Genomic DNA, 25,570 nt, shown 5'->3' on the forward strand with positions numbered 1-25,570 from the left:
AGATTTAAAGGTACAATCCCGGGGCGGCTGGATTTACTGGACTAACGATTTAGCATGCACGTTGACTGACAGACGGGCCATCCAACCAAAGTTGTCTGAGACTAATTTGATTGGTCAGCCAAATTTTAGCCCCTACTCCCTACACAGATGACCAAATTTTGTCATTGATATGTCAAATCACTTATGTCATCAATTACTGTCTAATACTTAACCGATATACTCAGATTTTTATGTTTTTGCCACAAAATGAGCCGCCCGGGATGGTACCTTTAATCAGTGAGTTTAGTTCCATTAGGAAATGAGTGATTTTAGGTATTGATTTAGCAAATGCGAAGTCGTTTCTGTATTGTTTTCACAAAAAAGTGCAGGAGTCATTAACATCTGGTGGTCAGGTTTCTCTGGCTGCTGCTTCCTCTCACTAATGACGCTGCCCCCCTCCCCCTCCCCCTCCACCTCCTCCTCCCCCCTCAGATCGACCAGGCCTGAGTAGCGTGGAGCGAATCGAGCGCTGCCAAGAGGAGTTCCTGCTGGCCTTTGAACATTACATCAACTACCGCAAACACAAAGTGGCACATTTCTGGCCCAAGCTGCTAATGAAGGTGACGGACTTGCGGATGATCGGCGCCTGCCACGCCAGCCGATTCCTTCACATGAAAGTGGAGTGTCCCACCGAGCTATTCCCTCCTCTCTTCCTGGAGGTCTTCGAGGACTGACCAATGGATTTTTAGTGTATGTGTGTGTGTGGTTGCGTGTGCGTCCATTTATGTGTGATAGACTGAATGTGTGTGTGTGTGTGTGTGTGTGTGCATCCGTCAGCGCCTGGGCACCCTGGTGGTCTCAGGGGTGGAACTAGCAGAAGGCCCGTCACAACAAACTTTCTATTAGCACTACTGAGTGTCACTTCATTCCATACATTAGGAGTAGCTCTCTGGTCTAGTTTTGGATGGAACCATTCCTTACAGTGCGGGTACATTTTTTTTGTGTGTGTGTGTGTGTGTGTGTGTGTGTGCGTGTGAGTGTGTGTTATTGTTGTGGATATAACCTATCACCTCGGATATGTGTTAATGATTGTACAGTTGGCATAATGGTGATTTTATCAGCACTTGTTTATTGATTAGAAACCATGCACCATTTCCCTTCTCCAGGTCGATGGCTGCTCACCTGACAGACAAAACAAAGACATTCTTAACGTCAGCCTTTCACCTCACCTGCTCGACTGTATTGGACCCATTTGTTGGTTAATATATGAACTGTCATATAGTCTTATCCATCTGGTGAGCGTCTGAACTGCTCCGTGCCTCGCCATCATCACACTGTGACCTGACCCATTAATAGCAGCACTCACTTTTAATGGACAACAGCTCGCAGGCCTTCCAGAGTCTCTGCATAGCCACTCATCATAACATTAAACGTCGTCGTGCTGCATTCCAGAGATGTCGGAAAAATCTGATTTTTTTTTTGTTTTTGTTCGGTTTTTTTTGCCGCGACTCATTGTATTCGTGAAAAAAGAGAGGAGATTTATTTTGAAAATGCATGAGCTGTAAGTTGTTTCGCACAAAAAAAGAAAAAAAAGGAACTGTCAAATGAATGTAGAGAATGTTTATGATGACACCGCAGTCAGAAATATGCAAGAAAACTTATCGCAGCGAACCACACTGCTTTGCCTTTAACATACTGTATGTTCTCATATATAGAAAGTGTCATTCAGAAATCTAGTTATCTCAGCACAGCCTCGTTCCACAGCATGACTTCAACTCCTGAAACCGTCGGGTCCACATCAGGCCTGACCAGCAAAGCACACACTCTGATATGTATAAATGTAGAGCTCCCTTTAATCAAATTAATTGATTAGTCAATCGACACAGAAATAATCCCTCACCTTTTTGAATGTTCCGTTCACAAATTTCCCGTAAAATCTTTTCCTCTGTTTCAGCTTTTTCTTGTCTTTACCTGATAAATGAGATTGAATCAGATTGGTGACATCATCGTAACCCCTCCGAAATTAAGTAGGCAATTTTCTGACCAAATGATAAATCAAGAAAATAATCAGTGCATAATAGATCATGAGTATAAATAGTTAGTAGCTGCAGTACATAAACAGCGTCATACTGTTTATCGTCTCTGTTCGGCTGAAGAGACTCCTGCTTGTGTCAGTGATTATCGCCTTTATTTTTTACACGGTAGCCTAGATATCTGGACCTCGTGGTTGATTCAGACTTCCGACATTGAAAGGAATGCAGCGGTAGCATTAAGATGAAGCCTGTTCATCTTTGCCTGAGAAGAACTGTTCAGGACTTATAACTAAAGCACACAATGACACTGATGTCAAGAAAAGACAATCAAAATATGACTCGTTTATCCTCTCTGTTTCTTTTTCTTTTCCTTTTTTTTTTTGTAACAATGCCACATGCTGTGCCAAAACCAAGTGAATGATGCCCTCCTTACCGAGTCCCTGCTGAGCTGTCATAGCGACACCAACGCTCGACTGGTTGTGCTAGTTAGTGCATGCCTCTCGTGTTTTTAGTCCACGTTAGCGGCTCTGACTTTAGAACCAGTGCGAATTTTTTAAGTGTTTCATCTCGGCCGCGTTGCCTCACTAGTCAGACCCCCCCCCCCCTCCCCTCCTACCACCTCCCCCTCATTTGTTTCTGTTTCTCTTCCTTTAACCCCGGCGCCTCCCTGCGGACTGATGAGACTTGATGTAAAAGCGGTGACGTCATGGTGCTACGGTTGTCAGGGGGACACGGCTGATCCAACTGTCTTACCCACACGCAGAAATGAACATGATGTGTTTTCTATCACAGCCAACCTCCCTCTGATGATGGCATGCATATACACTAACACGCCGACACGCACACACACAGTACACACAGTACACACAGTATACAGTAACATGCACATATATACACATACAGTATATGCATGTGCCTAAAGTATCATATAGGTCAGACCCCACCACTGTGAGCAGTGGGATTCGGAGGCCAAGTTAAACACTGGCTGGGCCAAACACAGACAAACAGTATGATTCATCATCAGCAAGGTACACTGAGAGAGCTGGCCAGATTGTGAAACGTAGCGCTCTGTCCTTTATTTTTAGCTCATATGTTCATTTTTGTTGTTCTCAAAAAAAAAAGAAACTTCTCTATGGTATTGTTGTCTGCAATGTGACAAACATTTGCTTTGTATATCTCGCTTTTTCAAGCTTCACACTACTCCTCAAAGCCGCTTGTGTTTTTTTTTTTTGTTGTTGTTGTTGTTGTTTGTTTGTTTTTTCTCTTTTCTGTGAAGTGATGCCTTTTTATCAAAGCAATAGACTTGCTGCAGTGTTTGAATGACCCGGACCTCACACACACACCTCGCAAACTGTACAGACTCAATATAAATGCACAGACAATCAGAGGGAGAGAAACGTTAAAAAAAAAAAGGGGGGGGGGGGGTTAGGGGTGGGGGTGGGGGCACCCAGCGCTTCGGCCTGTATACGGCCGTGTCATGCTGAGACAGAGCCATTTCTTTTTTTGGGAAAAGTAGTATTGGCTACGTTTCCATGCACCCCCAATGTCCACAGTCCTGTTGGATTCATCTTCATGTTGTGTGACTGAATCTGCCCTGTGATGTCAAATGATGAGTGAATGTCAGGGGGAGGGGGGCACAAACAATGGTGATAAAAAAAAAAAACCCACAGATGTTTGAATTTGGTCAGTTATCACAACCAGGAGCTGGTGACACAAGTTGAACTGCATCAGGTCAGTTAGGTCTTGATTTGGACGTAGACGAGTGTAATGGCCTTTACCCACCAAATAGTCCCAGGAGCTAAACTCAGGAACTGGTAAAAGGACCTAAAAGTCCCTTTGGTGTATTTGTGTTGCATTTCAATTGCATCTGAAGAACCATTAAGATTAGACTAGCACATCAGCAAATTAGACCTACAAAGGAATAAAAGTGACAACATTGTTCAAGGCTTGTTTTTTCTAATGCAATGACATGACAAAGCTCATCTGTTTTTTTTTTGTAATTTACTGCATGGCTGTTTGGTGTTCTACTTTAGCGTGTAACAACATTGAATCAAAGTTCCTCTACTCTCTCTGACCTCTTTTTTAAACTTTTTAGCCTAGACTCAGGAATTCGGCTGTTGTAATTTTAGTTCAACATCATTTAACAAGAAGAGAAAAAAAAGATCCCATGCTCTAAGCCCCAGTATACCAGTGATAGCTCTAGCTTGCTTTGCGGTTTGAATGAAAGTTGTGTACGTGCTGTAGCAGTTTGTATGCTTGTGTTTGACCAGTCACTGACATACAGTACTGTTAACACCACATACTACCTCAGGAGCTGGGACTTCTTGGAAGGCACAAACTGTGGTCTGGGAACCAAAACTGGAACTATGTTCCTGCAGTTAAAATACAAGTTCTGTAGATGTTTCTGGATTCCTGCACAGGTAAAGGACCACAATGAGAGTTACAGTAAGACCCAAATAAAAACAAGTGTAATTTTAAAGCTGCATCAATTGATTTTTTGTGCCATTAGAGGCCAGAACTGTGGCTTTATTGTGTTATCCCGACCTTCTGTTTTAAGTATGGTACAGAAGTGTGTCATGTTTTACAACAAAGTGTCAAATAAAATTAATCAATCAATCAACTACACAACAAGCTGACACCCACACACAGCCTAGACCAGTGGTTCCCAATGTTTTCCAACTAAGGGCCCACTTGAAAATCTCACAAATATTTGCAGCCCACCTCCATACCCCAATATAGAGGCCAGAGGCCAAATGATTCTCAGAGCACTTTTTTATATTAATGATGAAGATAACATTCAGGACTGAGCTGAGAGCAGGGGAAACATGTAGGAAGCCAAAAGGCACTGAGAGGTTTCAGGCATGGCTAAATGTAGTAGACACACGGGGTGGAGAGCGCAACCATGAACACATTTATTATTTATTACAATCATCCCTGGTCTCCCCTATTTTCATTTTTAAGTAATCACATTTCTATGCATGTTTTTCTTTTTTTTTTACAAAAATCATACTATTTTGAAAATGATTTGACGGCCCACTGGCAATACCGTCTGGTCCCCCCAGGGGGAGCGGCCCACATTGGTAGTCACTGGCCTAGACTAAATGCTTTGGCCCAGTGTGTTAGCAAACAGTCACATATTTGCACAAGAACAGAATGTGCGTGTTTGTGTCCACCTGACAAATGTAAGCCTGAAATGAACTCTTTGTTGTAGTCTGGCATCCAACAAATTCTGAGAGAAATATCTGATGGGTCAGGCCTCCAGATTTGCAGCTTCTTTCAACAGTTTGTGGTTTATTTGACAGATGATGCACAAGTTTATCAAAAAATAGCCTGCAAACAGGCTTGGTGACAGGGTGAAACTTACTCCCATCAAACTGCTGTGGACATCAAAGTAAAATAATGGGTTGTCAAAGGTTCAGAACACATGTAGAGTTGCAGAAATAGATAATAACTCTCTTTTACAGCCAAAGTTTAGCCTCCAGTCTTCTCATTGGTATACAGGCACATTGATACCACTATTGAACCCATTGTTCCTCTAATTAAAGCTCCGACTACCATCAGATGTTTAGTGCGTTGTCTTAAATATAAAGGTTAAATAAAGGTTTTGTGAGATATTCTTTCTCCCATTCCCGTCAGTGAACTTGAGCATTAAGCTACCACTGCAGGACCAGTATGGACTGTGACCAAGTGCTCTCTCTTTCTGCTTTAGGATGAACTCAAAGATTGAGATTGTTTGACATTGTCTTCTGTGTGACATTTAGTTAGATCTATGCAGTCAGCCCAGAACCAACAAATATATTTTTCCATATAAATAGCCCAACACATAAAAGGACTGTGGTGGATTTTCTTTAATGGCAGAGTATGTTTTGACAACCTCATCTTAAAATGATTTACAGTAACCTTAAAGTTTCATTATTAGTTTTACTGCACAAGTCACTCAATAAAGATGACTTATACTGTTGAGCATGAACCAAACCCAAGCAGACATAGAGCAAAACCAGCACTAAATTGTGGAGCAGTGTCAGTTGTTGACCTGATGAATGTAAGTCTAACACAGACTATCCTTCAGCCTCCGTTGTGCTCTTTGACGGAAATACAGTGTGTGACACTTCACCTGCTATTGTGAACCAGTCGCTGACTCTGTCTGCTGTGTGTTGCTGGTGTAGAGCTGAGTCATAGGAGCGCTTTGCTTACAACATCTGACTGGCTGTGAAACCAAAAGAGAGATCTGAAAGATGCTAAAGTGCTCTTTAAAGGAGACATATTATGCTCCTTTTCCACAAATTAAAATAGTTCCCTGGTGTCCTCAAGACATGTCCTTGACATGCTTTGGTCAAAATCCCCCAAGGATCAAACATCACAGCTCTTTTCATCCTCTCAAAACAGCCCTGTTCAGAACGGCTGGGTTCAGTGCCTGCCCCTTTAAATGCAAATGAACCACTGCTTGCCCCGCCCCATCCCTTCTACTGGTACAGGTAGGGGTGGGGTTATGCAAATTCGAAAACTAGTTACATCATTGCCAGAGAACCGAGGGAACAGCTCATAAAACTACATGGATTTCAACCTATAGAGAGCCTGAAAATTACAGATTTTTTTTGTCAATTCTCACATTTTGGGGGCCGGAAGGTAAAACAAACATCTAAATGTTAAATAGCCTTCAAAAAGTGATATTTCCATAATATGTCCCCTTTAAGTTGATGGAAACTGAGTTGATAATTCCCCATTGGTTCATCACTGTGAGCATCACAGATGGTCATGTGACTCATTATTCATCCATAGAAATAATAATTAGTGTACCTTTAGCTCAAATCAAAACAGAAATTTAAGATAGCATCACAAACATGAACTCAATCACGTGTGTGTTTTTGTACAGTGAGAGTGAATGGCCCCATTAAATTTTTAACGTCACAAACATGAAAACTATAGTTACTTGAATTCCCATATTGACAGAGCTGTTGGTGCATGTAAACATAGTCAATGCTGACTGCTGGTTCAGAGGATGTTTACTGTTTCTGAAGAGGTGCCAGTTTGCTGTTATCTCTCCCACGAGTTGTTACATGTTTCTCAGTTATAAACCAATAACAAGAGTTGCACCATAGAAAAGCTATTTTACAGTACAAAGGAAAAAGGATGTATATTTTCAGACTGCAGATTTTTTTTTACGGATGTTGTTAGCATAATATGAACATACTGTTTTGCATAGTGTTAAAAAAGATATGGTATCTTGCTCTCAAATCTATTTCCACATGTCTGCGAAAAAAAAAGTATGAGCAAGACATTATGACTCGTAAAAAAAAAAATAATAATAATTTGTGCAGCATTCAACAATTGAAATAAAACAGTAATTACTGTAGTTGGACTTCACTGTCAGTACAAAGCAGCACAGCTACATGTGAACACAGGTAAGGACAACCAGCATCAGAGGAAAAGTCATCCACTGTCAACACAGATTTCTCTCCTTGTGTCTTTGAGTGTCTTCTCTTGTTCAACTCATCTGTTCAAGACATACTGGAAAACCGTCACAGAAAGAAAGGGGGTGTGAGATGTGTGTAGGTGTAAGGAGTAAATCTGTGGCAGCCAAACCAGACGATGCAGAGTTCAGTTCCAAATTTGCTGTCCTGCACTCTGCGTTTTACTGGAAACGTCCAGTTTCAGATTCACTGTCCATCTGTGGACAGTCCTGTGATATGAGCGCTGCTAAAGGACATGGTGTGCTCATGATGAACAGTGATTACAGCTAATGTGAATTGGCTCTTGGGAATAAAGATGGTTTTGAGAAAATATGGGTTTGTGCTTCTGCTTCTGTGGCTTCGTTTCTTACTAGTACTACTAGACTACTACTGCTACTGCTGCTGCCACTGCTACCACCACCACTACTACTACTGCTGCTACTGCTGTAATAGTATTACTACAAATACCACTACTACTACTACTACCACCACCACCACCACTAATAATAAGTCTCACCCTGGATTCCTCAGGTGAGGGTGAGTCTGCCTACAGGTGGGAGGCTGACTGTCAAAGTACAAGACAAAGTACTAAATTATGGGTCTGAATACTTCAAAGAGCAGAGATTCTAATTTCCCCAGATTTATATCAACATGTTTTTACTTTATTTCACATTATTATTAGATATTGTGTGTAGACTGAGAGACAGTTAAGGTCAAAGGGATATTTCAACATTTTGGCAAATTGGCCTATTGCCATAATCCTTATAGTTTTAGAAGAAGGTTCATTACCTAGTTGTCGGTGCAAGCTGTTTTTAGATCAGGGGGCAGAGACAGTATTTCCACGTTTTCCTCATGAAACTAAATACACAATTCAACAACACCAAAACACTCTGATGGACAAGTTGACCTGCACATTCAGCACGCTATGTTTATGTAACATCGCGACACATGAAACTCGGAACTACTTGCGCTTTTGAAATCACTCCGCCCAACAGCCGTGTCTGGAATGTAGTTCCGGCTATGCATTTGCCTCGAAAACAACTCTGTCTCATAACGTTCCATTATTATTTCATAGCGTGGTGAATGTGCAGGTCTCAACTTGTCCACCAGAGTGCTTCAGAGTTGTTGGATTGTGTATTTGATAAGTTTGATGAAGGAAAGCCGGAAAGCTTGTACAGTATCTCTGCCCCGCCGATCTCAAAACAGCTTGCACCGACAAGACTATAGGGATTATGGCAATGGGCAAATTTGCCAAAATGTTGAAATATTCCTTTAAAGAAAGTGAAGGGATCTACATGCTCTCACTTTTAATTTAACAAATGTATTTATTTGTAATGTTACAGTCTGGTTTAAGGACAAAAGGAGGTAACACAACGCAAGTTAAAAGCTAAACATTATTTTATTTCATGTTCCTAGAAAGAAAACCTAGCAAAAGCCAAACAGAAGCAAACAGGGTGGAACCCCGGGGAGAGAGAAGCAGGCTGGCTGCTGTCGGCTATATATACACTATATGTGACAACCAGACTCCACCCACCAGGCTCCTGTAGAGCCTTGCATGGAGAGGGTCGTCAGTCATTTCTTCAAAGTATGATTTGTGCCAGAGCAGTTGGTCTGTAAGTCTTCTCTAGAGCAGTGGTTCTCAAAGTGGGGTCCGGGGACCCTGAGGGGTCCTTGAGAGGGTTCAAGGGGGTCCCCAACTTTGTCTTGAAATTTTACCACTTTTTTTCCAGAAATTTCTCAAAATCTTTCCAAAGATTCACGCAATCGGCCCCAATTTGAACATACATTGACTGAAAAAGTAATGCTATTCAGTCACAAATATTTGTGTATTGTGTATTTCTGGTGTTTGTCCAATTTTGTCCAATGGGGTCTGTGGTCTAATTTGTGTAGCTTTACAGGTTCTTGTCGATGTGAAAAATAAAAAGGTTGAGAACCACTGTTCTAGAGTGTAACAGTGTGAGGTAGGGACATGTAACTGACTTCTGTTGTATATGATCCTGATGCATCTTCATGTACAACACCAGAGGTTTGATATTAATATAATGATATTATAATCAAACTAAACTTAGGTATCAACATTCGGCCTTGGTTGTTCTTCCGAAGAGCCAAGACCCTGATTTGCTCTGCAGCTCAAATGTGAGCAGGCTGCAGATGGTGCTGGGAGTGGTAGTGAGTGGACAGACGGACAGGAAGCTGCACTGTTGCCATCTGCTGATAGATAGGGACACTACCAGTCCCACCGTCCATGAGCTCTGACTTCCTCCACCTGGATGAGGACCAAAGCCTCTGCTCAACAACCTGTTACATAATAAAGCTCATCTTAAATTCAATGAGAAAATAAAGAAGATTCAGTCTTTTTAGATGCCCTAGATTCATGCTTAACCTGTTCCTATTTTCATGTATCAAACTCTGAGACAACAGGATGGGCCGTGTAGCAGGAGTCTTTCAGAATTATAAATCTTCTAATAAAACATCATCCAGACCATGCAACCTGTGCAGACCTCAAATAACACTCATTGGGCTCACAAGACTTGGTTTAGCAATGAAAAGATTGTTCTTTTTATTCATTTGTGTGAGAAATTATGAGAAATGAGGTGTGTTTGGTGTCTAGGAAACAAAAGCTCAGCTTCTGTACATCCCAGTCAGCAGGAGCTGAGTGATTGGTTTTCAAGTCACACTTAAACTGTCTTGTATTCAATGTGTTGCATCATTTATTTTCCTGGTCTAAGCTGATTGGTTGATCTTATACAAAACCTATTGGATGACACTGAACCAGGACATGCAGTGTGACTGAATGACCATATGGTGGCGCTTTTGCATTCTTAAACCCTATCTATCCCTTAAATCAAATCAAATAGTTAAGGTTAGGGTTCTTGACAAATAATTAAATGGTGCAGAAATCTTCACCTGCAGCTCCAGGACTTTATCAAGATGAGTGACAGTAAAAGTGAATGAATAAATGTCATGTTTAACATTGCAGAGTCAACTGTAAGTGCTCTTGCTTTCTCTGCCCTTATAGAAAACTTCTCTGGTGCCAAATTCAGACAACTAGTTTATTATAAGAACGTCTCTAAAATGAAACTGACTTCAGGAAATAGTTTCAGGTCTCTTAAGTTTAATTTTTTAATATATTTGATCATTATTTTATTTAATGTCTGCCATATTTTAAGGCTTCTTAACTTATAAAAATACTTAATATGACCTAAAAACATAAGGTGATTCTCATTCATTCAAAGACAACACCACTTCACAAAATGAACTGCATTTATAAAATTTATTTATATAGATATATTCATCTATACAGTTATGTATGTATGATAATATGTATATATTTATATAGAAATCTATGCATACTGCAATCCTTTCACAGAGGAGAACAGAACCACATTTTAGCAATGTTAACACAATGACAGAAGCTCTGGATATGGACAGCCAGACGTTCTGAATTCAACATCGGAAACAAAACAAAAAAAAAAAGATGGCAAAAATATCTGAACACCAGCAACTCAGATGTCACCTGGACTCAGCTTATTTCTTTAAACTACAATCACATCAGTGATATTACAGTCATATTTTATGTGGAATAGTCCTACCTATACAGCTTAACTACACTCAGCTAAAGTCTGTACAGTTTTGTAAAACAGAAATGAAGTTTATTCGAAGCAGGAGTTGCTGGTGACAGCGAGACACGTTTTCTCTGCCATCCAGTGTCCAACAGCAACATGAAGTGTCTGACCAGGAAACTCAACATGACCCAGGACAAAGAGGACAGCTGACACTAGAATCTCAGAGAAAGTTTTTTTTTTCTTTAAAAGGAAAAAAATAAAAGATAATATGAGAAGATGCTGAAAGTCAAGAATTCCATTGGTTCAGTCTAACTCCATTTTCACTGCTCCATGTGTAGAAACCTTGTATCCCAAAGCAAGAGAGTGACACCGATACATTTGATTTGTCAAAATGCCCAAATAATTTAGAAAAATAAGGTAGCCTGCAGCTTGACAGGAACACAACTTAGTGCAACTGTGAACTGCATGAAAAAGCTTTCAAATAAGACACGGTCTTCTTTTGCTTCACAAAATCATTCAAATTAAATCACATTCTTTGATTTCTCTTGGTAGCCAGAATGGAAAGCTGCGACTTTAATCAGCTTCACACCACATTCCTCTCATTGTCGTCTGCTGGAAGAGGACTCCACCTCTGGTCATTCAGTTCCTGGGGTTATTTTTAGGTTTACAACTCCCCCTTTATAACAAGTACAGCACCTATTCATATCAACGAGTGCCACTGAACAATGTACACAAGTTTTTTTTTTTTTTTTGTGGTTTTGTTTTTTGACAACTCACTATACAGCTCAAAACAAAAAGCAGTCACATATTGCACTATGAATGCAAAAATACCAGGCTACGCTATACAGAAAAGTGCTTCTAACGTTTGCACAGTCGCAAACGTACAGTATGCTACACACAAACACAGGAAACATGTACATCAATCAATGTGTCTGTATGTACGCATTACCATCACACAGGCTGTTACGCCCTACAGTACAGTACAATAACATTTTATGGTCATCCTCCCCTTTTAAATGTCAGCTTGGAGCTTTAGTTCGGTTTAGAGCCGAAAACAAGGAGAAGCGTGGAGGTGCAGGTGTGGTCTGGGAGGGTGGTGGAGCTGCTGGTCTCCGGCTGGTCGGCCTCCTGCTTTTTTTTCGGTCACGAGGGGGCCCAGTTCCAGTTTGTGTCTGGGAGTCAAGTACTGGAGGAAAAGTTCAGGAATGGACCTTGAAGGCCAGGAGCTGCTCCGAGTGCATGTTGTTGAGGGAGCGCAGGTCGGGCAGTTTGAGCAGCAGCTTGGTGAAGATGGCCGACTCGTTGGGGTGGTTCTTGGTGATGAGGCTCCGCAGGGCGCGGATCAGCGTTTCCTGCAGGGCCTCCACCGAGTTCACGTTCTCGATGCCGGAACGGTCTGGAAGAACAGGATGCAGGGGTTAGAGTCGGGCTGATGTGATGGATGACAGAGATGCTGACTCAAACAAACACATGCTCACTCCTAAGATGCTGCTTAAATCCTGACTTTGTAACAACAATTCCATAGTTTCGGTCACTGGAGAAGGTTGTTAATCTAGTGACAAACATGGCAAGTTGTCCAGGCCACGCTAAGAGCACATGGAGGAATTCCTGCAACTTGGCAGAGCAACCGATGGTGTAACTGAGCTGGCCACATTTGAGTTTGTGAGGCTGCTGCAGGCTAACCTTCAAACACAGGGGGACAGATGCCAGAACTTGGGTTACACTCACGTATCAGTTGACTAATGAACTGGTTTTGCCCACACGAGTGTTTGGACCAGAAGGGGCCACAACACAAGTGGCTTTGAGGAGCACACACACAACTCGATGTGTTTATAGATTTATATTAGAGAAAAAGTAGGTGTCTTATAACAAACTTCTGTTCTTTAGTCTAATTTTATTTCCACAATAGTTCTATACATGGGTAAGGTCTATTAGCCTTCAAAGTATTGTGCTGCTTTTAGACCAGTGGTTCCCATCCTTTACAATGAGGAGCCCCATATACATTTTGAATCCATTCTGAATTATTAATCTGATTCTTTTTATTCTATTTTGTTCCATTTTCTTTTGTTGTGTCATAATTGTTATCATGTCTATAAGCAGGCAGGTTGTAGGTTTTTCTTCCTATTGTCTTTGTTTATACATGATTTTGATTTTCCAATTGGGTGTGTTATTGGGATTTTAAAATGTCAATATGCACAAATATAATTTTGATGACCTCACAACCTCAGAACAGACAAAGCTCAGTGGACCCCCTGAAATCTGAGCCCAGGTTGGGAACCAATGTTTTAGACGATGAATAAACTATGTTAAAGGTGTGTACTGTAGTAGAGCAGTGATGAAAACCCACCTGCAGAGACCAGCACCACAGCAGTGAAGAGGCTCATCTCCTCCTCGCTGAGGCCCAGGTTTCTCAGCTTCTCACTGAAGTCGAACATGGAGTTGAGGAGGTCGCTGGCCCCCATGGCCCTCAGGGCGTCCACACTGTACTTCTTCCCTCCGAGGAAGGTGACGGTGCGGTCCTTCACGTCAAAGAGAGAGGCGAAGCGAACCACCAGCACCTCGAAGGTGCCGGCCTTCAGCAGGCTGACCTGGTCGTGCTGGGTCAGGTCTCTGAAGCCCGGGATCTTCTTGGCAAACTCCACCACCTCCCTGACGGCGGGGGTGAAGCTGTGGGAGAACTCCTCCCACACCTCGTGGCCGGACTTCTGAGGGTCCACGTAAGGAGATGTGTTCATTGGACAAACCTGAGGACAGAAAGATCAGGAGAGACATGTATGAGGTCCAAAGTTCAAAGTTGGTGGAACAAAAATGAAGTTCTAATTGAGTCTGATTTGAATGGTAAGGATGATGCTGGTATTATAAAGAGGCAGCTCCCTGCGCAGGCTGCTGCTAATTCATAAGAAGTCTGATGTTTCATTTCCAGCTCATAACATCTCATAACGCCCCCGAGTGGCCAAAAAAAGAAGTATGTTTCAGAGGCTGTGATGGTGCTTTAGAAAAGCATCAGACAGCTGCAGCTGATTCACAGCAGCACAAAGACATTAGTGTTATGAACTCATGTCTCCTTGATGAAAAGACACTGGTCTCTGAACTGTTTTCACATGTTTCACTATAATTTTACATTTTATTTCCTTCCCTCTCACTGACTTCAATGGTATTTTAACGTTTTAATTTCTTAATTCAAGCACGTTCACTGGGCGGTGTGTTTAAAAGCAGTTCTCACCAGGTGCATCCTTTTGCCTTCTCTCCACTGGTGTCCAGTGAAGCCGGCGTGGGCCTGCTCCTGGGTAGCTGCAGCTCTGAAGGCTCCGTGTGCGTAGGCTGGACAGTGGCTGCCAGCGCTCCTGGACAGTCTGAAGGGGCAGTGGGTGGGGGTGTTGCCCTCTGGACCCTGAGGGCCCAGGCCGGAGGACGGGCCCTGGGCCGCCATGGTGACCATGTTGTTACGGTGGTTCCAGGTGTCCTGTCGCTCCTCCTTCCAATGGTTAGTGGCGTTTTGATCGGAGCCAGTGTTCAGGGGCCCCGTGGCGGCGGCGGTGGGGGGCGGGGCCACGGCCGTCAGGCTGCTCTGCTCCTGGTTGTACATGAAGGTCTCCTGGTGGGCCCTGGTCACCGAGCCGATCACCTCCTCTTCGCCGCTGTCGGACGCGCTCGGCGAGGACGAGCTGGGGCTGGTGTCCATCGTCACGGTGGGCTCGGGGTCCGAGCTGCCGTCCGATTGGCTGGAGCGTGGGGAGGAGGAGGGAGAGCAGGAGGAGGCGGAGCCGCCGTCCTCAGAGGTAGGTTCTGTGGTACTGGCTGGCAGTGGTTTGGCGATGGGTAAGGTCTGGTTGCTGTGCAGCTGGCTGTGCAGCTGGCTGTTGTTCATCATGTTGTTCATAGCACTCTGCATCTCCAGCAGCATGCGCTGCTTCTCCCGCTTGGGGATTCGGCCAAAACGCACAGCTGAGAGAGGAGAGGAGAAAGACTTGTGTTACTCTACTGTCTAGGAGCTTAGTGAATTAAAAATAACCTTGGTTACATCACAGTGATGTCATCAGGATTATTTTGACACTTTAAATACTTTAAATTTATGAAAGAAAAACCTGGCAAGAGCTTTGAAAGGCATTCGCATTTACAACGGAAGACAAATACACTTCTGATATGTTATTCAACATTAATAAATATAACATCAAAAAAAAAAAAGGCACTGTTGCCTTGTTGCTCTGCCTCAGATCCTAGCGACTGGTCTGTATGTGTGTATAAGAGGGTGTGGTGGCTACAGCAGATACTCACAGTCTCTGGACATCCCCACCATCAGGCATTTCTTGAAGCGGCACTGCTGGCAGCGGTTCCTGTTGATCCTCATGATGGGGCAGCTCTCGTTCTTAAGGCACTTCTTATACTGGATGTTCTGTTGGATGCTCCTCCTGAAGAAGCCCTGTGTGTTCACAGACAAACAGTACAGTCAGTGTGAAGCCTGAGGTCACGCACACCATTGAGACAGGAGGGAGACAAGCATGTATGTTAAAAGAAATGAGCAGCAGTCTAATAGTTTGTGTTGTTGTTTTGTGGTAGTTTTTTTTGTTATTTCCCACATTTGTCGTTTGTTTTATATGTTTCTTATTTTTGTTATGTCGTCAGCATCTGTTGTGTTTCGAGGGTATATGTTTGGATATTATTTTGGTTCTGATTGCTGTGAAAGGGATCGGCCCCCATTGGGAAATTCTGAAATGTGTTATATAAGTGTTTCGGTTTTTTTTCAACAATTTCTTTCTATGTTATCAAGCTTGATTTATTGTGTGTTTGATTTGATTTATCCTCTGTGAGGAAACGTGAGATGTGGGAGTTTGAGTTCTATGTACGTACAGTATAGTATACTGACATAATCAAATATGAAAGAATATAATTTTTTAAAAATCAACAGAATTTAGTTTGAAACTGAGATCATGTTTAATTATGGGCATTTTTAAGTCTATTTTCAGCCAAATCATTTGTGTTCTTGCAGTTGTGCATTTTGTACAGTAAAATGGCATAACACTGGCTTATCAATACATCAGGATAGAACACTGAGTGTGTGTGTTCCTCCTCTAAGGCGTACTGTGGTGTGTTTGTCGCTGCGCACCGCTCCCCACAGTTAACTAGGCCACACAGCAACGTGAAGAATGAGGGGGCTGCTGATATAAATACGGGGAGAGTGGACTAGTTTCACCGAGTCTGGTTGTGGCTGTGCAGATGGTTATGTCTGCAGTGACCCACTTCAACTCCAGTCCAAAGTCACATTTCTGTGTCGCAGTGAAAATGATTCCGATTCGGTGTCTGCAGCATGTTTGCTGTGTGTGTGTGTGTGTGTGTGTGTGTGCCGGGGGATGGGGGAGTTGTTAGTTGAGAACGCTGCACTCACCTTGCAACCCTCACAGGCGTGGACACCATAGTGGAATCCAGAGGCGACATCACCGCAGACCTTACAGAGCAGCACCAGGCCGTTGATTTCTGATTGGTACAGACACACATTGTTAAAATGTACCAGAGTTAGATACAACATCTATTTCACATGTGATGTCACAAGTGCAACATCATTTCAAGGTAAAATGAGTCACATTGTTTGCTGGGAATTTTTGAGAGATTTTTGCATTTTATTTTTAAATTTACTTGTTTTTAAATCAGATAAATTAAAAGTAAACAATAATAATAATAATAATTTGACTTGAGCTAATGGTTTTACAACATAGAAGGATATGATGCTTAAAGTAGAGCCAGTAGCCTGGAGGCTATGAGATGAACTAGTCCAGCTAAGATAAGTGATCTGCGATGTAAATTGTATAGAAGGCTTTTGTAAGTAATGACTCAGATAATAATAATATAATTTGCACTATTTTTTCCTTGTATGACCTTTTCCTATTCAGGCAGCAACGACCTTTACTGGAAACTTCCTAAAATTTGCATCCTCTTATTTACTGAGCGCAGTTTGATCCCTAATGGGAGGAAGTATTCTCCAAATCAAAAACTCTGATTAATTAGAAGATTAATATAATTGGTCTTTGAAAACACGAGTGGTTCTCTTACTTGTGATGCCACATTTTGCAGAGGAGGAAGATCGGCCGGTCTTCTGGGTCCCTGGAAGGCTTTGGCCCCCAGCAGAGAGTGCGGGGTCGGCCGTCTGACCCAGATGGCGGCGGCTGGGTGAGGAGCCGTGGGGCGGGGAGGATGACTGGTAGCTGCCGTTGGACGAGTCGCTGTGACAGGACTCCGGGCTGGAGGAAGAGCTGGATGAGCTGATATAGGCTATAACGCCTCCTGGTGTAAAATGGAAGAAAAAGAAAATGGGCCATGATGAAAGGGACTGCTGCAACACTCCACAGTGTGCAGCACTTTGTGCTGGGGAAAAAAAAATTCCATTCATATTTGTCAGGTTTTTTTTTTTTTTCCCTTAAAAAAGGCAGAGGAATCTATTTCTCCTACTGTCCTACTAACAAACTAACATTATACCTGTAGCCCCATATCTGTCATTCCTCTGGGCTATACAGCTCTATTATTATCAGATACTATTAAAGCACCAAATCAGAATGTATGCACACCTGAAAATAGTCCCTAGCAAATGCACTACTTCCTTGTGTTTCACTGTAGGCCTGAGTATAAAAAAAACAACAACAAAAAAAACAGTGCTGCAAACAGGTTAGAAACCAGTGAGTGCTGGACTATATAAAGTGCTAGTTTTGTTTTTTATGACAAGAAAAACATGAAATGATCAGTCTTGTCCGTTTATTTCAAATGCTGCATTCAGCCCTGTGGTGACTGAATCTTTTGTCCGTGGCTCATGCGCCCTGCTGTTCCCTTCCCTTGAAATTAAATGTAACTCTAACTCGCGACGAGCTTAACATAAAGAGGACAGATCATACTACGACAGCAGCTCCCTCAGCCAGTGGGAAGCGAGCAGACAGGCTGCGGCTGCGGCTGAGCTGTTTTTTCCCCCTCAACACAGGCTGACCTGATGTCTTCCCCTGCCATTCTCAGTGATTAGGTAACACAGCCATTACATAATGTTGACTTCAGGAGGGTGTGTGTAGTAGGTAGTCTGGCTGGTCCCTGCAGCCATTCACGTATAGGCTCCATAGCATCTAGAGGAGGGTCCAGTGTTAAATCATCATCTTTATGGCTCCATTTTTTTCAGTCTGGCAGAGCATGCTCTAATATAATTAAGTGTTTGATATCAAGTCAGCAGACACTGCTTAGTTTTAATATTTTATCAACTTTTGAAACAAATAATATTATTAATATTAATGTGCGAGTTAAAAACATCTGACTTAAGCTTTTATTTTATTTTTTTTTAAAAGCAAATGTACAAATATGGAAAAAATGCAGTCATCAGTTGTGACCCAGTTAAAAACCACGGTCAACCAACTCCTTCCTCCTGTATCTCACTCAGAGAGCCAGTTCACAATACACGGAAACTGACTGGCTGTGTCTATTCTACACATTTATTTTCAACAGAAAGACAGAAAATAAAGCTACACAAAGAGCACCGTGTGGCGTCCCACGGCTCTTGAATGCACTGTAACTTTAGGCGTTTTTTTTTCTTTCTTCTTTTTTCTTTTTAACACGCCCCCACGTGGAGCAGGCATGTTCTTTCCCCGGGAAAACTGGGTCACCGCTCGCTGCTGTGAGAAGTCTCACGTGTACCGCGGCGAGACCCCACGCCATCTAGCTGGGGGAAATTATGCAATGCCTACGTCACGATGCCGCTCGGCCAATGAGCGGCGACGCACGAGGAGCGTAAACACAGGTGCACATGGCTAGGCTGACGGGTCCATGTGAGAGGAGGCGACTGCAGTGCTGCTCCAGCCAACTACTTGGGTAATAACAACAGCCTGCTGGCACTCCTAACCCAGTTTAATACCAACACACCGACACACAGCTCGACCTTTACCATTTTAAAAGACCCAAAACACGATATAAACATGTTCAAACAACAGATAGTCCGTGTTAAGCTAGTCGTGCTGCTTTGAAGAAGGCTAATTTCACTAACCTAATGCAGGCTGCCGCCACAATATTAATCCCATTAGCCTACAGCAAACTGGAGTCATTCTACTTGATGTTAAAAAACACACTCACCAGCTTTGGTTGACTCCATGTCCTTGTGAGTTTTGGGGGGTTTCCTCCTCCTCTGCTACCTCAGTGCAGAAGCCGTGTTTCTGTCTTTGGTTCAGCAACTGAAAAGTCGCTGAATGAGTCCGGTTGAGAAACTGTCTTCAAAGCTACAACATTTAAATTGACGTCGTGGAAAACTTGTCAAAGACCGTGAAAAAGCAGCGGTCGGTTCGGTCGGCAGTGTCAGACTAACGAAGAGACAATTTCACAGGGAGGAAAAAAATCTGATGTCAAACCGAAGCTGTAAGTTTTCAGAGAGAGTGGGTTTAAACGGCACCCAGAGAGCAGTTTTTTCTTCGTCCTCGGTTCTGAACCGAACGAGATAAGTGGAGACTCGTCTGTCTTCACTAAAACCGAGTTAAATCTACAAACGAGCCGTATTCCATTCAAAGTGGACGCGTACAGGGCGCAGCTCCAGTGATGTGGAGAACGGGCTTTGCAGTGACTGTTTCGAGTAGCGATCAGTGTGCAAACATGTGACCTATTTCGTCGGCTCCTCCTTCCCTCGCTGCACTGGTGTCAATGTAACCCACTGACATACTTTCACCAGTCAAAGTGAACAAAGACGGTTGGCCAGTACATGTGACCAACAAAGACAAGTGCGCTGCAGCGGACTAATCACTTGTTGTTGATTCAAATGTATTCATTCTTTTTCATTAAAGGACAGCCAAAGCTAGATTTAAAAATGGCAGACAAAATACTTTACCAAATACTTTCCCCCCCCCAACAGGTTTAATTTTTTTTTAATCACTTTAAAATTCCATTTATTCAGTCAACTGATTGTCAGTTAGTCACTAAATTGGATTTTTTAAAGGTCCAGTGTGTAATAATTGGCAAGGTTTATTGTCAAAATCTGAATATACTACTCATGAATATATTTGTATAAGTGTATAATCGCTATAAAATAAAATTAGTTTGGTTATTGTAGCCTTATAATAATTCTTCCAAATAGCCTACAGGGTCTTGCTTAGTGTCACTCGCCATCTTGCGCCGCCATGTTTGTACGGCAGCCCGTAAAATCCAGCCAACCAGAGAGCACTTTTCGTGAGTTTCACGTTCATAAATAAACCAATGAAAAGGAAGGCGGAAGGAAAGAAGGAGAAACAGCAGACATATTATAAAATGGTTTAGATCACCTCATCGCCCCATGGTCCTGAAATTCTCCCAGTCGTCCCTGTCGTTGTAAACATGTTTTTTTGTCCTCTGAGGCCACCGTCACTTTGCCGACAGGAGTGGTGAGTGCGAGCGAGTGAGTGAGCGCTGCAAACTAGAATCTGAACGCTAGATATCACGGTTTTACCCCCATTGTACACACTGGACCTTTAAAGAGGAACCATGCAAGATTTTTACCTTAACTTTGTTACATTTTTACCTTAATTAAACAGCTTCAGAGTACTAGTGATGGTCAGATAAATGACTTGTAACTTGTTCCAGGGAGAATGGAGGCTCTCTGCCTTCCATCTAGCATCTCTTGGCTGAACCAACCTCCGACCCGGTGTCCCAGGTCTCATCTTGGCAGCACCACGACACAAACTCAGGCCGTAACCTGTAGTAATCTCTTGTTTATGACAGATAAAACTACACAAATATACAGGTCATAATGTTATCCACCACTCCATGGATTTCTTTCTCACCGGCTTCATTGAAAACAAATGCACATGGTCGGAAGGAGGGTTAGCAACACAGAGGAAAAACCAGACTTGTGTAGTTCCCCTTTGAGACCACATTCTCTGGTAGGCTATATTAAGGCAATTAACAAGGCAGATATTTTAATTGTCATTGTCAAAGTTTGAGACACTCCCCAAAACTGTGGATAGTTGTTAATATAATATCTGCTTAAAGGACAATTCCAGGCGAATTCAACTCAGGGGTGTATTTTCATATCATTTTAGGTCTAAAAGAATGAATCTGAAGATTTTCAGTTTAATCGCTCCTGTGCGGTAGTTGCGTCTGTCCGCGCATCGCCACGGCAGCAATGAATGGGAGTGGATGTAAGTTCCGCTGTTTAGGCTGTTTCCAGCCCTCAAAGCCGCAATTTTTTTCCACAGACAGCATCAGATGGCTACTCAAACATGCACCGAGAAGTTTATTTACTTCAAGCAAGCCGACATGTTTGTAAAAGTCGATCTAATTCAAAGTCTCCCGGAGTCTCGCGCGAGCCCGAAGTTGCAGTGCTGGTGTATTCAGGCGCAGTGGGAGCTACCGCTTGTGTCATAAACACAGGAATATCAACTCTTTACTTGCTTGAAGTGTACATTTTTTTCCACATACAGCGTCAGGTGGCTACTCAAAGATGCGCAGAGAAGTTTTTTTTACTTGAAGCAAGTCAAGAGTTGATATTCCTGTGTTTATGACACAAACGGTAGCTTTTCCCACTGCACCTGAACACACCGAGCACGGCAACTGGGTCTCGCGCGAGACTTTGAATTAGATCTAGTTTTACAAACATGTCGGCTTGCTTGAAGTAAATAAACTTCTCGGTGCATGTTTGAGTAGCCATCTGATGCTGTCTGTGGAAAAAAATTGCGGCTTTGAGGGATGGAAACAGCCTAAACAGCGGAACTTACATCCACTCCCATTCATTGCTGCCGTGGCGACGCAGGGACAGACGCAACTACCGCAAAACAGGAGCGATTAAACTGAAAATCTTCAGATTCATTCTTTTAGACCTAAAATGATATGAAAATACACCCCCGAGTTGAATTCGCCTGGAATTGTCCTTTAACGATATGAGTGGAACGTTAGATTTGTGAAAAATCTAGTTGAACGTCACCATTTCTCCCTCTTGCTTTGAGTTGGACTTGATGACCCATGTTGTCCCAGACCACTTGTTCTCTCCATTCTCTACTTAATATTATCATACATATACATTAATTAATACATTAAGGTTGAGAGACTGGTCTTTGGTGGTCATTGTTTTTCAAGTAGTTCTTGCAAGGTTGGCTCCTTTTCCACAAAGATAGAAATCAGAAGGTACAGCATGTCTCTGTAGGACAGAGTGGTACTTGGCCTCGTTGTAGTCAGTTTGGTCCAAGTGTCCAATTCTAAAAGCAGGGAAAACATCCCCAGACTTGATTATTACAACTATAAATCTCTGTCAGTTTGACGCGCTGTTGCATCTGTCTCCTCTGACCTTGCACACACCCTCTCTTCTTGTTATAAGTCTCATCCTTAGATCCATGAGCTAAGTAAGACATTTTGCAGTCATGCACAGTGAAATTCTGGCATTTCTCAGCCCAGCCCCAGGCCCTGTTTGCCCCACTTGAAAAGAAATTTAGCAAGTCATCTGAGACAACCAGCAGTATTATGATTTGAGTTGTGGCCTTTGTTGAGCAAAGTCTATGCATCTGTGATGAAGTTGCTTTTCTATCACTCAGTGAGCTATTGGTCTTGTGGTTTGGATATAACCGTTCACTTTGTGTAAAGTGAGTTCTGTGCACTCTGATGCTGTTTCCCCGCAGTCACAATGCTGATTAGTGAGCAGTGGTCTGCTGGAAACCTGAGGCACATGAGACGTATTTAAACCAGGTAAACCAGTGTGACTGCTAGTTGAGTTACTTCAACAAGCCTCTGATGAGTAGATCAAATCCTCCTGAGTCAATGCCTCGAATGTGCTTAGATTTGTTTTCTGATTCAGAGTATTGTTCATTTTTCAAGACATAACACATTATGTTGTAAATGTTTCTAAATGTTCAGATGTTCTGATTATTTTCAAGCGTATTTACTATATTGAAGCTTTTAATATTGAAGTTTATTGTAACTTTAAAACAATACGGCCAGGCCTGTTACCCAATGGGGTCATCAAGTACAGATGACAGACCAAGGCCCCAGTCGGCCACTAAGCAAAGGTCATGCACATCTACAGTATGACTGACCTTTAAATGGGATGAAGTGCAACAATTTACTCACTGACTTTTGTCACTGACAATATGGTTCATATATACTTATACAGAAATATAAGTTGAAAATCCATTTAAACTGGTCACCTGATACCTGAGAAGCATAAACATGTATAATACCTCTACCGCTGAATGTTCACTCCCCCATTGTTTTTCATATTCACAGGATGTGGCAGCAGTGGAAGCAGAGAGGGGGAGGGGGAGGAGAGCTTGGGCTGGGGCAACAGGTGAGACTGACAGCACACACTGGAAATAGAGCCTCCCACTTGTCATTAGGGCTAGAGGTGGGTGGGTGGTGGAGAGGCTCAAGTGGCTGTAGATGAGGGACCCTGTTTGGAAAATGTGTCCTGTACATAATTCCTAATGTCCTGGTTCCTCAGAATCCATGTTACGTCCATCATTTTGGTAAAGTAAACACTAACTACAGTATCCATGAGCACCATTGGTCAGTAAGGCAAAGCAACTTTATTTGCACAGCCCATTTTTACAAACAGTTTGTCTTTACACAGATTCATAACAACATCCTCTGCCCTTAGATGCTCACATCCACTGAGGAAAAACTCCCAGGAGAAACCATGAGAAACCTCAAGGGAGAGGGGTTCCCAGAGATGATGCCATCTCTGCTGCTCTTCACCCAGCCCTCACACACCTGGGGCCTCATTTATCATTGTGGATACACATTTCTTTACACGCTCTTAACCCCCGTTTTGTGCGTACGCACTTTTCTCCGCCTAATTTGGGATCTATCAAACCAAAACCTGTCAGGAGAAAGTGCAGAAATTTACGGCCAGTCTGACCATGGCGTACCGTGATTTACACACTTTTTGAAGAACAGGAGGAATTGGCGACACCGCTGCTGAGTCAGAGAACTGCAGTGTGCGAGGGAGAGAGGAGCGCGGAGTACTACACAGTGTTTGAAGTTGTGGTGGTGATGAGTTTTTTGTTTTTATTGTAGCCTATTTCAATGCAAGATGATTTTTCTGACTGATATTGCCGTGTAGGCTATCTCGCTTTCAGAGAAATTCCGCTTCTTTCCCCGCTCTCCGTTTTTTTTTTTTTTTTTTTGCTCTCCGTCCGTCTGTTGTCTTCACCGTCTTCCACTGATGTCACTCCACACATTTCCAGAGTGCACATGGCTAATTAATATGCACATGCTAATTTGCATTGACCATATATGGTTGTGTTGAGGCGGAATGAGAGGCGTGTTCACATCCGTTCACATCCGGTGTGATTTATCAATGGAAATTGCGGAGAGTTGTGCGTACGCACAGTTTGATAGATCTGAAAAGGGTGTAAATATTTTGGGTGTACGCCATTTTTGGCTTTTCGCCGTACGTCAACATTTAGTAGCACTTTTACACCCTGTTTGATAAATGAGGCCCCTGGACTCAAGAAACTCATACATCAGAATGTTGTTCATTGATTTCAGTTCAGCGTTCAATACAATCATCCCCCAACAGCTCACCAAACTGGACCAGCTGGGTCTAAACACCTCGCTGTGCAACTGGCTGCTGGACTTCCTGACTGGGAGACCACAGGCGGTACGGGTTGGCAGCAACACATCCAGTACCATCATACTGAACACAGGGGCCCCCCAAGGACGTGTGCTGAGCCCCCTCCTCTTCGCTCTGCTGACCGTTGCACAGCTCAAACCTCTTCATCAAGTTCGCGGACGACACGACTGTGGTGGGCCTCATCAGCAACAACGATGAGGCTAACTACAGGAGCGAGGTGAACCGCTTAGCCTTGTGGTGCCGAAACAACAATCTCTCTCTGAACATTGAGAAGACAAAGGAGATTGTTGTAGACTTCAGGAGAGTGCACACACAACATGCCCCTCTGACCATCAATGGTGCTGCTGTGGAGAGGGTGAGCAGCACCAAGTTCCTGGGCACATACATCACAGAGGACCTCTCCTGGACCAACAACTCCTCATCACTGGCCAAGAAAGCACATCAACGCCTCTACTTCCTCTGCAAACTGAGAAGAGCCAGAGCCCCGGCACCCATCATGCAGGCTTTCTATAGAGGCACTGTTGAAAGCATCTTGACCAACTCCATCACAGTGTGGTACGGCGCCTGTTCCGCGTCCTGTCGCAAATCCCTCTAGCGCATCGTGAGAGCAGCCGAAAAGATCATCAGTGCCCCTCTCCCCTTCCTGAACTACATGCACACATTGACTTTACTCCAGTCCAAAATATGACAATACTCGCACTACTGTCTTTTGCACTTTACTACTGCTGCTATTGTGCCTTCTATTTATTTTTTATTAGCTTAGTTTTTTTATTCATATTTATTCTAGATTGGCATTTTAGATTCCCAGATTGTTTTATTGTTTTTTAAATGTTTACTGTCTGTTTGTTTATTTACTGTCTGCACCAAGGGTCTGAGTGAAACACAATTTCGATTCTCTTACGTCCCGTACATATTGTGGAATTGACAATAAAGCTGACTTTGACTTTGACTTTGAGAGGAGAAGGATACTTTACTCATTCTATGACCTTACTTAGGCTACGT

At 42.9% G+C, this 25,570-nt stretch overlaps 3 protein-coding genes across 9 annotated transcripts in view; 2 read left to right on the forward strand and 1 right to left on the reverse strand.

Annotated features, from left to right (window-relative positions):
- The window catches only part of thrb (thyroid hormone receptor beta), a 144,500-nt gene extending 136,707 nt beyond the window's left edge, over nucleotides 1–7,793 (forward strand). For all 7 annotated transcript variants that reach the window (XM_085792259.1, XM_085792262.1, XM_085792257.1 and 4 more), the window contains one exon: nucleotides 472–7,793. In XM_085792259.1, coding sequence (XP_085648385.1) covers nucleotides 472–713 — 242 coding nt within the window. In that variant the 3' untranslated portion in view covers nucleotides 714–7,793. The remainder of the gene's footprint in view (nucleotides 1–471) is intronic.
- nkiras1 (NFKB inhibitor interacting Ras-like 1) overlaps nucleotides 1–25,570 on the forward strand; it is a 284,351-nt gene that overhangs the window by 230,347 nt on the left and 28,434 nt on the right. The window lies entirely within an intron of this gene.
- nr1d2b (nuclear receptor subfamily 1, group D, member 2b) lies at nucleotides 10,723–19,598 on the reverse strand. The gene is made up of 7 exons (XM_085792265.1): nucleotides 19,120–19,598; nucleotides 17,074–17,304; nucleotides 16,412–16,500; nucleotides 15,304–15,448; nucleotides 14,252–14,973; nucleotides 13,376–13,772; nucleotides 10,723–12,424 (listed from the first exon to the last, which is right to left on the reverse strand). Exons 1-7 carry the CDS (start codon nucleotides 19,136–19,138, stop codon nucleotides 12,228–12,230), a joined length of 1,800 nt encoding a protein of 599 aa, XP_085648391.1. The 5' UTR covers nucleotides 19,139–19,598; the 3' UTR covers nucleotides 10,723–12,227.

Source organism: Trachurus japonicus, chromosome 11, assembly GCF_045865225.1.
Source record: "Trachurus japonicus isolate A0001 chromosome 11, Traja_1.0".
Lineage (NCBI taxonomy): Eukaryota > Metazoa > Chordata > Actinopteri > Carangiformes > Carangidae > Trachurus > Trachurus japonicus.

Excerpts from the sequence above, each read along its gene's own strand:
- nr1d2b (XM_085792265.1), bottom strand. Across the intron at positions 15,449-16,411 it reads ACGCCTGTGAGGGTTGCAAG|GGCTTCTTCAGGAGGAGCAT; the intron begins GTGAGTGCAGCG and ends GTGAACACACAG. Across the intron at positions 13,773-14,251 it reads AAGGCAAAAGGATGCACCTG|GTTTGTCCAATGAACACATC; the intron begins GTGAGAACTGCT and ends TTCTGTCCTCAG.